Source organism: Chlorocebus sabaeus, chromosome 17, assembly GCF_047675955.1.
Source record: "Chlorocebus sabaeus isolate Y175 chromosome 17, mChlSab1.0.hap1, whole genome shotgun sequence".
Taxonomy (NCBI): Eukaryota; Metazoa; Chordata; class Mammalia; order Primates; family Cercopithecidae; genus Chlorocebus; species Chlorocebus sabaeus.
The window spans coordinates 69,803,819-69,821,474 of NC_132920.1; the positions used below are offsets into that span (position 1 = coordinate 69,803,819).

The window sequence follows — 17,656 nt, forward strand, 5'->3', positions numbered from 1 at the left end:
TTGTGGTTTTGATTTGCATTTCTCTGATGGCCAGTGATGATGAGCATTTTTTCATGTGTCTGTTGGCTGTATGAATGTCCTCTTTTGAGAAATGTCTGCTCATATCCTTTGCCCACTTTTTGATGGGGTTGTTTGTTTTTTTCTTGTAAATTTGTTTGACTGAAAATACTTTTAATAATACATTTTATTTAATTCAATATATCCAACTATTATCATTTAAGCATATAATAATTTAAAATTATTAATGAGATATTTTACATTTTTTTCTTTTACCAAATATTATAAATCTAATAGTGTTTTATACTCACAGTACAACTCAATTCAGAGTAGTCACATTTCAAGAGTTCGAAAACTACATGTGGCTTGTGGCTACCAGTAGTAGAGGTTTAAAGGCCAGAAGCAACTTCACACAAGGCATATAATAAATGTTTATTGAATAAGTAAATGAAAGAACCAGTGCATTAATAATAAATCTATTCACAGAAATGGCAAATTTCTTCTCTCAAGTGTTTACAATGTTCTGTTTCCAAGTTCTACTCTGGAAACATGTATAAACAGAGTATGTGTTGCTTGATTTGGGAAGAAATGGATATTGTAAATAATAAGACAATACTGTATCACATCTCGAATATCATTTAATTTTTCACTCATCCTTTTTCTATAAATATTCCAAGGTAATGATGGAAAAATATCATAACTATGAGTTTTATACATGAAGGCATTTATGCAACTGGAAGGTTTTTTGGCCAATTAGATATTGTTTTCATCCATTAAAAATGTTTTTGTTGAAGTATAATACCACAATTTTCACACACTGTCTGCAACAGGAATTGTTTTAAGTATCCAATTTTCTTTTGTTTCTTTCACTTCATCACTGGTATCTATGTTGAGTACAGGTGATGGCATTTGGCATTATTTATTCACTATGAAATGTCAGGGCAGTAATAGCTGGGTCTTTCAGCTGGGAACAGTAAGACACTTACACTTACTGTGCATTGTGTGGCTTCAGAATACTTCTTTTTTCTATTATTGTTTTTCCTTCATCCAGTGTGTTAAACTAAGGGAAAAAGAAGGTTTTTTTTCTATTTACCATGTAGTCAGGATGTGTCTATCTAACTTTCTATGTGCATTGTGAATTCATGCAGCTGTAATGCTGATCTCCTCCGGTACAATCTATTGTGGTAGTCTCAAAAGCTGTCATTGCTTAGTCAGATCAACTAAATGCCCATTAAAACATCCAACAGTCCAGAGGACTTATGAAAATATTTATCTGATATTCTATCTATGTCATACATAGTTTCATTTGACATCTTTATAAATCCAGGTATAAAAGATAGGAATTAGAGAACTAGAACATATTTTAAAACAGGCAAGAGATTACATTTTAGCTCCAGTTGTATGACAGCAAAAGAATACATCTTTCATTCCTTTTCCCTTCACAATTAGATTTCTTGATAGAGACATAAAAATGTTTTTGATTTTACTCTTGAATTTTTTTGGCAAGCTTAACAAAGGCCAAATCAATGCTAAATCAGAGGTATTTACAACATCCACAAATTTAATCCAAAGTGGATACTTAAAAGCTCATATAGATCTAAATGATATTCTCCCAGATGGTGAATTAATGTAATTTTAGCAGGAAGCAAAGTTGCACAAATATGCAGTATTGAGGACTCGCACTGATTTAATGTATCTGTGCCCACCACGGCACAGATGTTGCTTATCATTTTAGTGCCAGTTGTCTCTGTTTCTCTCTATACTACAAAAGGAAGAATGGGATTTGGAAGTTCAGTAAATTATGATTTATTTTGTTACCAATGACTTGTTAAAAATTAAAGCTTTCTGTGAACTGTGTATTGGTTATATTCTTTCTACAGGGTTTGAAAGGTGACTTGGGTCCTCGTGGTCTACCTGGCCCAAAAGGAGAAAAGGTATTGTGTTTACTCAGCCAAGCCCAACCTTTCTTTAAGAAAACTCTGCCAACCTATACAGTGACTTCTCATTGATACTGTGTATCTCCTAAAAGCATTTTAAAATTAAAAGCATTTTAAAATTAAAATTAATAGCATCTGAATAAGAATAGCCTTTTTGTTCATTTGATTAGTTTGAAAAGACTAAATGAACAGTTGCTAGTTGACATTAACTTGTATTTGTAAGATTTCCCTTTTCTCACCCTTGCTTAACAACATTAGGTATTCAATCATCAAATTAGCAAGTGTGACCCATATTGGAAAACTTTGCCAATAACACTGAGCTGCTGCCATGATGGTGAGGCAAGTGGCTTTTGGAAATAAGCTAATTTTGTATCTCAGTCTTAATGTAACTATTCCATTTTCTGCCACTTTTTCTCATAAAATAAGTTATTTCATAATGACATGTTGGTAACGATCTTGAAAAGGAAATTAAGAAATAGTAAAAAGCAAGGATTGTTTTGAATAAAGTAGTTAGGTGATCCCAATTTGATGAAAATTGTATGTATATATGTTTTGTAATGTATTTTGTTCTCCATTTTTAGCACATTTAGAAATCCTTGTCTATCTTCAATATTTGTCTCTGTGTTAAAGGTGATCCTGCAAATGAGTCCCCAGTGACTGATTTAAGCCACATCAGTGTTCCTTAGCAACTGTTGGCTATTTTAATTCAATTGTTCCAAAAACAATGAATACACAATGCTAAGTTTTAACTTTTGAGTTGGCTATATTGAGAAAAGAGAAAGTCCTAAAGATACTCAGTGTGAGACCGACTACAGCACCCTGGTACCCCATGCTATATAGTACATGGCCTCCATAATGTGCACCTAAGTAAGAACCATAGAAAGGATGTTTGGTCTTTAATGTTTGAGAGTTCTTATGAAATAAATAAAGTTCCTGGGAAAGTAAAGCATGAAGGTGACATAGAAATTGGAAAATAGTGAACTTTTAGATGAACCATTTTTTAAAGATGTTGAATAGTTTGTTGATATATCCACCTGGAAATTTGTATTCACATAGATCAGCAAAGCAATTTTAGTGTTCAAAAATACATAAATATAGGCAAATCCTCTTACAGTTGATGGCAAATGCAATGCCAATTCAGCAGAGCTTTAGAAGAGGCCATGGGACTGCTTCTTGCAGCTGGGAGGCATGAAATGGGGAGATCCACTTATTATTTCTGCTGATCCTCATACTAACTTTGTCAGACAAATTATCTATCGCCGTGACACTTCCCAGCTGCTCCATTGGCAAGTAAACATACTTGAAAATATATTATTTCTAATTTTGGATTAGTAGACAAAAGAATAGAAAATTAGATTATTTTAGCTTTCAAAACAAGTCCTGCTGTTGCAAAAAGCATGGAGTATGCAAGGTGATTTTTATATCATGAAAGGGAAAAGGGATATGATATATTTTCTTTATGCAGAGACTTTTATCAGGATGAAATTCTATTTTTCTATTCTTCAAGATTTATCTCTATATATTGCTTCTATCCACCTAGAAATGTATAAATAATGTGCAAAAAGGGACTAGTGGTAATTGTAACTTTTCTTTAATCTATTTTAGGGAGATACCGGACCCCCAGGACCACCAGCCTTACCCGTAAGTATTCTTGAAATCAAAATTCAAAATTGAAATCCATTATTCTGTTTATTATTCATATTACATTATGACTAAACCAGAATTTAAATCACAGAGTTAAGAATTGAAGGTGACTTCGAGTACATGTAGCCAAACCTCCACATTTTAAAGATTGGGCATCTGCCCACATCAGTGAAATACCTGACCCAAGGTCATACGGGTAGTTACAATAAAAGTCTGGAATCAGTACCTACCCTGAGCAATTTCCTCTGTCCTCCATATGGCTCATAATTGTGTCTCCTAAGTATTTGATTATGCACTCTTAACATCAAGTTTAACGTAAATGGAATCAGATACAGTCCTACTTGCTTTAAAAGCTGCAAAAGGACAAAACAAACTCTAATCACCCAGTGAGTAAAAACAGCTACCTATGGAACTGATAGTTACATTCTCCCAACACCGTCCAAAACCATTGTTATTTTCCTCTATGATTTGCTTCTAAAATTTGCAGATGATAAAATTGCAATATTTTAGTGACAGATTTATGAGAAAAGTTTATAGTGTGCACATAATGAGATTGTTCTCAATCAAATGGTACGTCATCTATTAAGCACTTAATAATAAATATATGATTCTCATATTCAGATACAATTTACTATTACAGACTTCTTTCATAGGCGATTAAAGATTTTTATTTAACTTATGAAAGACTCTAAGCCTAATGGAAAAGAGGACAGGTTTTTTGTTTTTTTTTTTTAAAGATCTTCTATAGCCTGAGGTCTTTTGAATTTTATGTTGATATTACCTAGTGAGATAAATTAAGCATTTAAGTCAGTAGTATTCAAAGACCTATTCTGATTATAGAAGGTCAGATTTTAAAAAGTATTCTAGTAATCTGGACGGAGCCCTTCCCATTGGCAGAACATAGGAATCTCAAAAACTGTGTGATTTTGATAATATTTATATTTATCTTTGTACTTAAAAATCCCATTATGAAAAATATATTAATAGTGTCTTACACAAATAATCGTTACAACTCCCACATAAATGTTTTTTGATATGTAGAAAACCTAAGGAACTAAATAGGTAACTTACTTGGGGATAACTCGTTCAATTTGCAGTGGAATTTTATGCTTTAAGCTTTTATTTTAAGCTTGAAAAGAAAGACTATTTGAGAGGAAGTTGTAAGTGCATATTATTCAGTTTTTTTTATACTTTATAAAATTTTATTTTATTTTATTTTTTTAAGATGGAGTCTCGCTCTGTCACTCAGGCTGGAGTACAGTGGCATGATCTCGGCTCACTGCAACCCTCACCTCCCAGGTTCAAGCGATTCTTCTGCCTCAGCCTCCTGAGTAGCTGGGACTACAGGTGCCTGCCACCATACCCGGCTAATTTTTGTATTTTTAGTAGAGACAGGGTTTCACCATATTGGTCAGGCTGGTCTGGAACTCCTGACCTCAGGTGATCCACCCGCCTCGGCCTCCCAAAGTGCTGGGATTACAAAGTGCTGGCTTGAGCCACTGCGCCCAGCCTTACACTTTGTAGAATTAAAAAAAAAAAAAAAAAATTATTTGGCAGTGATTTAGTTAAACCTGCTCCTTTCTTTAGGACACATGCCTGTTTCTCTTCAACTAAGTTATATGCAGTCATTTAGTTAAACCTGCTCATTTTATATAAGACACATGCCTATTTTTCTTCAGCTAAGTTATATACTCAACTACTCAGTTATCTGATTTCCTTGTCATTTTCAACTCATGTTGAAAGACCGATATGCAATCTACATATATTATTTCACTTGAAATACAATTTTTGCTTCTCAATCAGAAAATTGTATTGAATTACGTATATTTTGTGGATGTTTAATAGCAGCCAGCTTCTTTCTGCCAAGGAACACCTTGAAGATACCTCTCTGCACCATTCAGCTATCAAGCACTTAGAGATTACAGGCTAATTTCATACTTGTCTAAAAATATGACAAGGAAAAAACACTATGAAATGAAATGTTTTATTTCATAAAGTAAAATATTCATATTATTGGGGTATTACTATTTTGTATGCTTGACATTACTTTCTTTACCAATATAAATTTTCAACTCTTCCCTACAAAATAGGGATAAACTAAAATGAATACCAACTTACAATACACGAAATATTTAACTGATCTTATAATACAGGTTGGTACACTATTAGTTGAAATAATTTATAATAGTCTTTGAGGAAGCCCAAATGACTAACTGCATTATATTTGGATTAAATGAGGCAGTGATATATTGGAGTCAATAAACAGAGTTCATCCATAATTGTTCTCAAAACTAGCTCCACATTAAAATCTACTGAAGAATTTTAAAAAGTACCGATATTGGGGCTCCACCCCCAGAAATTCCAATTCAATCAACCTGATGTGGGACAAGTATATTTTAAAAGCTCCCTGAGTGGATCTAAATATGCAGCAGGAGTTGAGAACTGTTATTTATGGGAACTAGAATGGAAAAAGCTTTCTTCCTACTCAAAGAAATTATATTAGATTGTTGAAGAAGTCCAACTTTCATTTGAAATCCAACTTAATACATAGCAGTAAAGAACTATCTCCTTCAATTAGGGAGGCATACTAGTAAAATGAAGTTAAGATTGAACTCTGCTTCATTAAATGGAGAGAATTAGGGCTAGGAAGATACCTTTAATTACAGCCTTCATCTAAATGTCCACGTACTCCTGTGGGCTTGGGTGCCTTTAATGCTTCTTAAGATTTCATGTACGTAGGAACACTCAGGGTCTTGTTCAGATGCATGTTTTTATTCCTAAGTCTGATGTGAGATCTGAGCTTCTACATTTCTAGCAAGCCCCAAGGGAGTCAGATGCTACTGGTTGTTGCACTACCCTGGTCACACGGGCTTAGCACCCTCTTCCCAGCTAGCTGCCTTTTCCCATAGATCAGTGGTTCTCTATCGCATCCTGGCTAACATGCCATCTCTACTAAAAATACAAAAGTTAGCTGGGCATGGTGGTGTGCACCTGTAGTCTCAGCTACTCGGGAGGCTGAGTCAGGGGAATTGCTTGAACCTGGGAGGCGGAGGTTGCAGTGAGCCGAGATCGTGCCACTGCACTCCAGCCTGGCGACAGAGCGAGAGAGACTCCGTCTAAGAAAAAAGAAAGAAGATGAATGGTTCTCTGTCTTGACTGCACATTGGAATTAGCCCAGGTGCTTTAAAAATTCTGATTCCCAGACTGCACCACATACCAATAAAGCCAGAATCTCTAGGGAGGGACTCAGGCAACAGTTGTTTGAGATTTTTCCCAAGCAGTTCTAATGTACAGCCACGCTTGAGAACTAAGGCTCTGAAAGCATGTCTAATACTCTTCTTTACAGCTTTCTCTTACAGATCTTTGCAAAATTTTGGAATTACTCATTACACTAGTATTTGTATCAAAAACACCCAACCTGATTACTTTCAGGAGCTTCCAGGAGAGGCCAGCCTTCCTAGTCATACCTATGATTTGCTTCCTGATTACTTCATTATAGACGATAGATGAACGTCCATCTCCACATTTACAAGCTACTAGCAAGTCCCACAGTAATCCTTCTTGAGAAGGACAACCAGTATTGACAACTCAGGACACAGAATTCCAGAAATTCTCAAAGCACACACAGCTGAACTGCCCAGAATAACTAACGGGGAAGAGCTGAACACTTTTCCCCCTTCTGAGCCATTCATTCTTTATTTGCTTTACTTTTATTCATATTTTGTTTAATAATAAATTAAGAGAAATAGTAATTGAGCACACTGTACTACTGAGTTTACTGATGCAGGGGCAATCCTTTATGATGTTTTGGGGGAATTATTATTTTTTTTCTCTTTGGAGGCAGGGTTTCACTCTGTTGCCCAGGCTGAAGTGCAGTAGCCCCATCACAGCTCACTGTAGCCTTGACTTCATGGGCTTAAGTGATCCACCCACTTCAGCCTCCCAAGTAGCAGGGACTACAGATGGTAGGCATCATGCCTAGCTAATTTTTTTTAAAAAAAACAGAGACAAAGTCTTGCTGTGTGGCCCAGGCTGGTCTTAAACTCCTGAGCTCAAATGATCTACCTCCTTTGGCCTCCCAAAGTGCTGGAATTACAGGCAGGAACCACTGAGTCCAGCTGGGATTATGTTTATTGTTGTTATTTTTGTGTCCCTGTGTATTCTTGTGCTTTTGGTACTTAAAATTTTTTAAAATCACATAGAACCTGTTTATCAAAAAAATCTGATACATAAAACCATCTATTTCATTAAATGTTACTTTTGTTGCTTATTTATACTTTCTCTTATAACTGGTTGAGTCTATATATAATTGGGTCTCAGTGGAAGAGAGAGCATAAAGAAGTGAGGGAGACCAAGTTTAAAAAGGAGTGTGAAAAGGTAAAATTGAGGAAATGGTGTGAAACACAGACTAGAGTCCTAGAAACAGTTTGATTTGTTAGGTTCAGCTGCAATAGCTTTTACCCTTTGTTTCACCTCTCCCTTCCTACCACCTGAAAGTATTCTTACTGCCAGTAACCAGTGCTTCCTCACTCTCTAATATATAAGAAACCGATTAATAAGAAAGCCAACCAAAATGGTGCTGCAGTTTGCAAATGCCGGGTGTAATGTACCCTTTTATTATTTGAGGAAATGGGACCCCATTCAAAACTCCATGGTCGAATCCCTTTGATAACATTTGAATCCTTCTATAGATTCATGTTCACAAGTCACATGGAAAATACTCCAATGTGACTGCCTTGGGGGGAAAAAAATAAGAAGAAAAGAGAAATCTGAGGCCTGTAAAAATGTCATGGAGGTTAAAGTGATATTTATGGCATTAATTGTCACTTACACCCTTTAACCTTTAAATACTCTGTCAATCTACTTGACTTGAAAAAAATAGAATTATACTTTTTGTTATGACATTAATAAACTTACAAATCTTGTTTTATAGACTTTCCAGATTATTCTAACAACAAAAGATCAAGAAATAAATTCAAGAACAAATTTGTGAATCTAGAGTGTCTAGAAAGTATTTTGTAAAACAGTGGCCAAGAAGCTTCCCTTAATACTTTTTTTAAACAAAATTTCATCTAGAGATATGGAAAAAAGAAAGGCAACACTTTCAGCCCAGAAGGTGGGAATGTGGTCGAATTACACACACAAAAAAGGAAAGACTAAAAATCCATGCTTGCCACCATAAACCCACCTTCATGTATGTCTTGCTAGGAATATTTTCAGCAAATACAACTAGTTGAAAATAAAAAATTAATGAAATATCCATTTAATGAAATATCTGATTTCTTTTCAGTCACTTTTTGGAAGATACCAAATTCACTAATTAGTTTGGTACTAACAACTATTTTGTTAACAAAATAAGCCATTATAGCAGCTTATAATAATTTTAAAGTTCTAAAGAAATAAATATGAGATTCTTCTACTTGATTTAAATTAATTAACTGATTATTCCTCCCTTATCCTTTTTATATTTCAAATTGATAACCATTTTAAAAATAATACATCTTGTTAGATTCTAAGTAATAATAATATCAATAATGAATGGTAGATATTTATTCAGTGTTATGTATTATTTAAACCAAACCTTAAACAACCCTGTAAGGTATAAAATGATTATTACCACATTGTACATAAGGGCACTGAGGACAAGAATATCTAACTTGTCCAGGGTTCACAGATGTTACATAACACAGCTAATATTCAAATGCTCATTTATCTGACTCTTAAAATCTAAGCTATTAACTTCTGTAAGCATTATTTAAATCTCATTTAAAAAGTAATTAAAAAACAAAAAAAACAGAAGTGTTCTAAACTATTACAAAAATTAAAAATTTTAAATCAGGTCAGGCATGGTGGCTTATACCTCTAATCACAGCACTTTGAGAGGCCAAGGCAGGCACATCACTTGAGGTCAGGATTTTGAGACCAGCCTGGTCAACATGGTGAAACCTCGTCTCTACTAAAAATACAAAAAAAAAAAAAAAAATTAGCTGGGTTTGGTGATGGATGCCTGTAATCCCAGCTACTCAGGAAGCTGAAGTTGGAGAATTGCTTAAACCCGGGAGGAGGTTGCAGTGAGCTGAGATTGCACCGCTGCACTCCAGCCTAGGAGACAGAGCAAGACTGTATCTCAAATAAAATAAGATAAAATAAAATAAAATAAAATAATTCTATCTTGAAGCCAAAATTCAGAAAAATTCAAGTGCCTAGCAGAGATAGGGCAGAAGTGTAAATGTGTGATGCAGCCTAGTGTAAGATAATACAGTGTGCTTGGGGTTAGGGACCAGGATAGCTATGTTTATCTCAAAGTATCAAATTCAAATTAAAAACTACTTAGAGATTGATTAATGCAGAATATAAGCATACTTTGGAGATATTACAGATTCAGTTCAGTACCATTGCAGTAAAGCAAGTCACCCATTTTTTTGCTTTTCCAATGTATATAAAAGTTATATTTATACTATACCATATCCTATAAAATCTGCAATTTATATTGTGCAAAAACAATTTTATACATTTTAATTAAAAAATACTTTATTGCTAAAATATGCTAATGATCATCTGAGGCTTCAGCGAGTTGTAATCTTTTTGCTGGTGGAGGGTCTTGCCTCCCAACTGATGGCTGCTATCTGATCAGGGTGTTGGTTGCTGAAGGTTGGGGTGGCTGTGGTAATTTCCTAAAATAAGACGAAAATGAAGTTTGCCACATTAATTGACTTTTCCTTTCATGAAAGATTTCTCTGTAGCATGTGATCCTGTTTAGTAGCGTTTTACCCATAGAACTTCTTTTGAAATTGGAGTCAGTCCTCTCAAATGCTGCTGTTACTTTATCAACTAAATATATATAATATTTCAAATCTTCCTTGTCATTTCAACAATGTTCACAGCATTTTCACTAGGAGTAGATTTCATCTCAGAAAAGCATTTTCTTTGTTCATCCATAAGAAGCAACTCTTCATTTATTCAAGCTTACCATGTGATTGCAGTAATTCAGCCACATCTTCAGGCTTCACTTCTAATTCTAGTTCTCTTGCTATTTCTACCACATCTGCAGTTACTTCCTCCACTTACATCTTAAACCCCTTAGAGTCGTCCGTGGAGTTTGGAATCAACTTCTTCCAAATTCCTGTTAATGTTGAGATTTTGACCTCCTCCATGAATCACAAATGCCTTTAATGGCATGTAGAATGTTGGTTTTCAATTTATTTTGCCCAGATTCGTCAGAGGAAGCACTATCTATGGCAGCTATAGCCTTACAAAATGTATTTCTTAAATAACAAGTCTTGAAAGTCAAAATTACTCCTTCACCCATGGGCTGAAGAATGGATGTTGTGTTAGCAGGCATGAAAACGACATTCGTCTCCTTGTACATCTCCATCAGAGCTCTTGGGTTACCAGAGGCATTGTCAAAGAGCAGGAATATTTTGAAAGAAATATTTTTTTCTAAGCAGTGGTATCAACAGTGGGCTTCTTCAGTAAACCATGCTATAAGCAGATGTGCTGTCATCCAGGCTTTGTCATTTCATTTATAGAGCACAGGCAGGGTAAATGTAGCATAACTCTTTTTCAGAATGAGTGTTGGCTTTAACTTAAAGTCACAAACTGCATTATCCCCTAACTAGAGAGTTAGTCTTTCCTGTGAAGCTTTGAAGTCAGGCATTGACTTTTCCTCTGTACCTATGAAAGTCTCAGATGGCATCTTTAACTGCTTTGTCGACATTGAAAACCCATTGCGTGGTGTGGCTACCTTCATTGAAGATCTTGGATAACTTGCTACAGCTTTCACATCAGCACTTAATGCTTCACTTTGTACTTTTATATACTGGAGATGGCTTATTTCCTTAAACATCATGAACCAACTTCTGCTAGCTTCAAACTTTTCTTCTGCAGCTTCCTCACCTCTCTCAGCCTTCACAGAATTAAGAGGCAAGGGCTTGCTCTGGATTAGGCTTTGATTTAAGGGAATGTTGTGGTTTAAGGGAATGTTGTGGCTGTTTGGGTTTTTTATCCAGATCTTTAAGTCTTTCTTCATATCAGCGATATGGCTGTTTTGCTTTCTTATCATTTGTGTATTCACTATAGTAGCACATTTAATTTCCTTCGAGAACTTTTTCTTTGCATTCACAACTTGGCTGTTTGGCTGGAGGTACCTAGCTTTTGGTGTATCTCAGCTTTCAGTATGCTTTCCTCACTAAGTTTAATCGTTTTTAGCTTTTAATTGAAAATGAGAGATGTGCCACTCTTCCTTTCATTCGAACACTTTGAGGCCATTGTATGGTTATTAATTGACCTAATTTTGACATTGTTGTTCCTTAGGAAATAGGGATGCCCAAGTAGAGGGAGAGGACAGAGAAATGGCTAGTCAGTGGAGCAGTCAGAACATACATTCTCTCTCTCTTCCCTTTCTGAAATGCCAATGGCAGATATGTTAGATTTTCAATAATGTCACACTTGTCCAAAAACTCTGTTCATTTTTTTCCCATCTAATTCCATCTTCTTGGGAATGGATCATTTCCAATAAGCCCTTGTCAAGCCTACTCTTGCTTTGTTCATTTCCATTCTGCTGTTAAGACTATCATGTGAATTTTTTAGTACAGATATATATTTTTAAGCTAGTGAAGTGTGTTTTATATTAAATAGTGTCTATTTCTCTGCTGATATTTCCTATCTTTTCATTCATTATGAGCATGTTTTCCTTCCTGACCTTGGGAATAGTTTTAATAGCTACTTTAAAATCTTTCCGGGCACAGTGGCTCATGCCTGTAATCCCAGTACTTTAGGAGGCTGAGGTAGGTGGATCACCTGAGGTTGGGAGTTTGAGACCAGCCTGACCAACATGGAGAAATGCTGTCTCAACTAAAAATACAAAAATTAGCCAGGCCTGGCATGCCTGTAACCCTAGCTACTTAGGAGGTTGAGGCAGGAGAATCACTTGAAACTGGGAGGTGGAAGTTGCAGTGAGCCAAAATCGCACCACTGCACTCCAGCCTGGGCAACAAGAGCGAGACTCTGTCTCAAAACAAAACAAAACTATATATATATATATATCTTTTTATATATATAAAGATATATATTTATATATATATATCTTTTTATATATATAAAGATATATATTTTTATATATATATATATATATATCTTTCACCAATCATTCTATCATCAATCATTCTAACATCAAGTTGTTCTTTGTTGATTGTCTTTTCTCCTTAGAATGGATTATGTTTTGGTGCTTACTCGTATGGCAAGTAATTTTTTATTGTATTTTGGATACTAAATTCCATTTTTTCTGAAGAGCTTTAATACATTTTTAAGGCAGGTAGTTAAATTGGCTAGACTCACATAGCAAACTCTGTTTCTCCTACAGCTGGCAACAGCTGAAATCCCAGTTTTGTTATTTTAAGCTAAGCTGAACTACTTGCAGTTTGCACTGTGTATGTTTGGTTAGGAGTCAGCCAGAGATTTGGGGAGAGCTTATATGCAGAATTTGGGACTTCCTTCCTTATTTTAGGATTTGACAAACCAACCCCACTTTACTTTACAGGAACTGCATTTGACCTAAACTCTGTCGTCAGATTTTTCAATCCAGCAAGTCTATAGGCTTTCTATTTAGCCAACCCATGACCCAGACTTGAGCCTGTCCTCAGACTAAACATCTTAAAAACAGAAAACTGACTCCATGCTGTTTAATTTTTCTAAATGTTGACTCCCCTCCAGTACCTGCCTGTTTTTGTTGAGCTTCCAGTGTCTTCACATAGTTGTTCTATATGTAGTTCAGTATTTATAGTTGTTATCTGTGAGCGTGTTGATTTAATATAACTACTGGGCCATCCTGGAAGCCCCCCCTTTTTTTATACGATGCTGAATAACTTATAATTTACTTAGATATCTTGCTCCTATAAACATAAGTGAGTTAGCCTTCACATTTCTTTACTTATTCTATTGACCTTGCCTTCAAAATATATCTAGAATCTGACCAATTCTCACACCTCTGCTATTACCACTTGGTCCTAGTTACCATTATAAATCTCTTGATTATTTCAGTAGCCAATTAATGGTCTCCCTCCTTCTCCCCTTGCTCTTCTTGCATGATTTACACAAGAAGCCAGAACGTTCCTTGTCATTCTTCTTTTCGGAATCTCCAGTGTTTCCCCACATAATTAAATAAAACCCAAATTCCGTACAATGGCCTACAAAGTCTTACAGGATTCAACTCTCATTGCATTTCTGACTTCATCTCATTTTCTTCTCTTTCTTTCTGATGTTACTCCACAACAAAGTAATTTTTCCAGAAAATTGCCCAATATTCTATTTTTTTTTTTTTTTAAAGCAGAGTGCTGGCCAATTAGAATAAATGGATGGTTCTGATTCAGTGCACTGGTGCTGCTTGTATTTTCAGACTTGCAGTGAAGAGTGAATGACTATTAAGTTTTAATTCCTGTGATTTGTCTAGTGAGTATGATACAAATTTAAATTAAAATAAGTCTTTAATCTATAGTTGTAGATTTTACCATGTCTTGCCTTTTTCATTTTTTCATTTCTCAGCATCTTGTTAAACTCATAGACGGTAAAATTTAGCATTCTTATCAATAAAAATGTGAAATAACTTGCTATAAATTTGAGACTTATGCTTTCAGTAGCACAAATGAAGCTGAATACAGTCAAATAGTGCAGTGATTCTGCTGAAATTCTCTAAGCAACTGGCTTATTAACAACAAAGAAAAATTCCCTTATAAATATGCTTTTCATATATATGTACTAACTTTTTGAAATTCCACATTTTAAAAATATCACCAAATCACATTTTTTCAAAAGGTATTTGGGTTCCACCACATCTGGAATGGCCATATTGCTAATAACATTGTCATGTATTCAGTTGCAGTAATGATGGATTAGAAAAGGCACTTTTGAATAATCTGTTAAAGAATGAAAATTCCTTTCTAAATTATTTAAATATATTAACAAAACTCTATTCAGAATCAGAATTTTTTAAAGATACTATGCTCTGATTGTGAGAAAACATAATACTTAATGTCAAGATGACACTTAACCAGTGAGTTACTGGTAAACTTAAATTATCTCTTTTGTTGATATTTATGATTTACAAGGCAGATATATGTGAGCTAAAACCAATGCTGAATAAGAAAAATGTATTTATCATAAGTATATAAATTTATTTGATCAAATATTATATATCCAAGATCATAATGAAAATCTGATAAATGATTCTGAAATCATGAAGATGTTGACATAAAAATCCTCTATTAAAGGTACATATTTCATGGTTTAATCATGTTATTTGAATAATGGCATTTTATATTAGCTTTTCCTCTCATGTTGAAATATTAGTTGTAAATCATTACATTCAAATACTCAATCACACTAAGCACAAATTCTTTGGTTATTTGGCATCTGTTGTTAAAACCTTTATTTTATATAAGTGTAGTGTATCTTTATATGTAACTTCATAAAATTGTATATGTTCTATAGCCTTCCTATTACATACTATTGCCAGATTCTCCTCAATTAAATAATATAATGCTTTTTTTACAGTAAAGTTTTACTGAAATACATTACTAAGTCTTCAGAAGCAAGACAGGGACTATGAGTGAAATGAAACAGTTGGCTAACATCTCCGTCTCCTTTTCTCTTCCGGCCTTTGCATGTCATGTCAGAGGAGAGACAGGTGAAGGAAGGTAGAACAGTGCTATTTCATGTAATATATCCACTAATTTTAGTTCCTAGGAAAATGGCTGTGTTGCTCTGGCCTTATCTCTTTGGGGAGTTATTAAATACTCATCCAGATGGCACCAAATGTTTATGCAGAAGCCAAAGGTTAAGTCTGTCAACAGCAGAAGTGCCTTAGACATACTTACTAAATGATACTTAAATCCCAGCTCCTTGGGGCCCAGATAAATCCAGCTTAAGTGAGAAATTAGGCACAGAGAGGGTGCATAGCTTTTACTCTAAGAAAACTACCTTAAATACCATAAGCAATGGAGAGAAAATCTCAGCTGGTCATTTATAAATCAAATGACATTCAATTAGCAGATGGCCCTGATGCGTAAGAGATCATATAGTATTCACATGGGGGAATCGTTGAAATAATTCTTTTTCTAAGTTGGTGTGTACAGGAAACAAAAATAATTACTCAGTAAGTTACATGGTCCCTTTCCTCCCTTCCTCTTTTACCCACTCACTTAGTTGAATGCTTACTGTGTGCCAGATACGGTGTTAAGCACTGCAGACACAGAAACAAACAATAGTCACTGTCATTGCATTCAGAAAACCTACGTGGTTTAAGAAAAAGCAACCAATTGGTTTAAGTTGATCATTTTAAAAATGATCATTTGTGAATTGTGTATAAAAAGTTTACAAGTATTTATACAACTGTAGTTACATTCATATTGTACACAGACATCTAATTATTTCAGAGAAAATTATTTTTTACCAGAATTCTTGTGTTGTAATTTAAAGTTATTAACTTTAAATACATTTGAATCACAGGCTCAACTACTAAATAATGCTTTCTTACTACAATTCCTAAGCAACTATAACAATCTCTTTTTAGGTGAATAAAATAGAAAGGTTCTTGTTATATGCCCACAGAGCATAATTCCTCTTTCCATTCTGGCTAGAATAAATATATGTTCTATAGCCTATATGTTTTATAAATATTTATATGTACATATAAATGTATGTATTATAGCATAGTAATTAACAGGCTATTCAATTTAAGATTATTTTAAATTCCTCACATATCAAAATCTGAGTTATTTAGACACTTTGTGAGTTGCCTAAATTTGAATCAACACTATTAGTTTTCTAAAGTTGCATAATTTATATTTAATTCATTGTTCGTTTTCTGAAACTAGTGATCCAACTCAGTATTGGGATTTCTGAGGTACTAATCTGCCAGTGGAAAGAAGGCAGTTGAAATATTTTTAAAAATCAGTCCTTTTTTTTTTTAATTTGTGGGCAAAAGACATGTAAGGGAATTAGTTAATTAAAATATAAGTTATTTTTCTATATTACAAAGCTATTTTTATCCTACTATGTGAAGAAATACTGGCGAGTTGATGCTTAAAGCCCTGGAAATATTTATGTTTTAGCCTCAGGGAAGATTTATGTTTTGGAAGGACTTACGGTCGATTCGTTCGACATGGAGGTGATTTATATCTCTTTCATTAGATGAATAATTTGAGAATAGCTCCTTCTGCCCTTCTGTTTATAGTTTGCTTCTGTTTCAAAAGGCATTTTAAATTGTTTTCATCAAAAGTCCAAATTATGCATTTTAAACCTCAATCAGTAAAACTTTCTTTCCTAAAAGTGCTATGCATTGAAAATTTGTGACTTCTACAAAAGAATTATTTTATTTCATGTTGAAATACTCAGCAATCTGGAAAAATAAATTAAAATGTATTTTAACTGCCATTAGAAAATTATAAAATGGGAAAGCCTTTTGAAAAATTATATGCAGCAAAGCATGTATTTATTTCAGCCATAAATCTACATTAAAATTAGTTTAATTCAATTATATTCTAAGCATTTAAAAATCTTTTGGTAATGCCTTATATTGATATATTAAATGGAACTAAAAAATGATTGGTCTCTAAAAAGGATTAGAATTATATTAATTCCAATTAACTGATTTTAACAAACCAAAAACCCATGCAGCTTAGCTCAGAAATTACACAGATCAAGGAACCAGGCTACCTGAGTTTGAACCTGACCATGTTTCTTGACCTTTCTGTGTCATCTATAAAATGGGATACTAATATTTCCTATTGCATACTGTTGTAGTGATGATTAAGTGAGTTAATATACGTAAAGATTTTAGAACAATGCCTGGCTTCTAGTAAATACTATTTAACTCTTAGCTATTGTTGTTATTGTTAGTTAATATGCTAAATGTGAATGGCAAAAATATCAATAGCAATGAACCTAAAGTACGTTATGAAATAATTGCTGACAAATGTTTAAAGAGCACTTTTATAAAATTGCAGGGTTTTTATGGGTAGGATTCCTTCATCTTAAGAAAACTATTAACTATAAACTGAATTCTAAGTGTTCCCTTTACAACC

At 34.1% G+C, this 17,656-nt stretch overlaps 1 protein-coding gene across 1 annotated transcript in view; it reads left to right on the forward strand.

Moving 5' to 3' along the window:
• Positions 1-17,656, forward strand: part of COL19A1 (collagen type XIX alpha 1 chain) — a 334,506-nt gene that overhangs the window by 159,718 nt on the left and 157,132 nt on the right. Inside the window, exons 14-15 of the mRNA XM_008013598.3 lie at positions 1,878-1,931; positions 3,540-3,575. Coding sequence (XP_008011789.3) covers positions 1,878-1,931; positions 3,540-3,575 — 90 coding nt within the window. The remainder of the gene's footprint in view (positions 1-1,877; positions 1,932-3,539; positions 3,576-17,656) is intronic.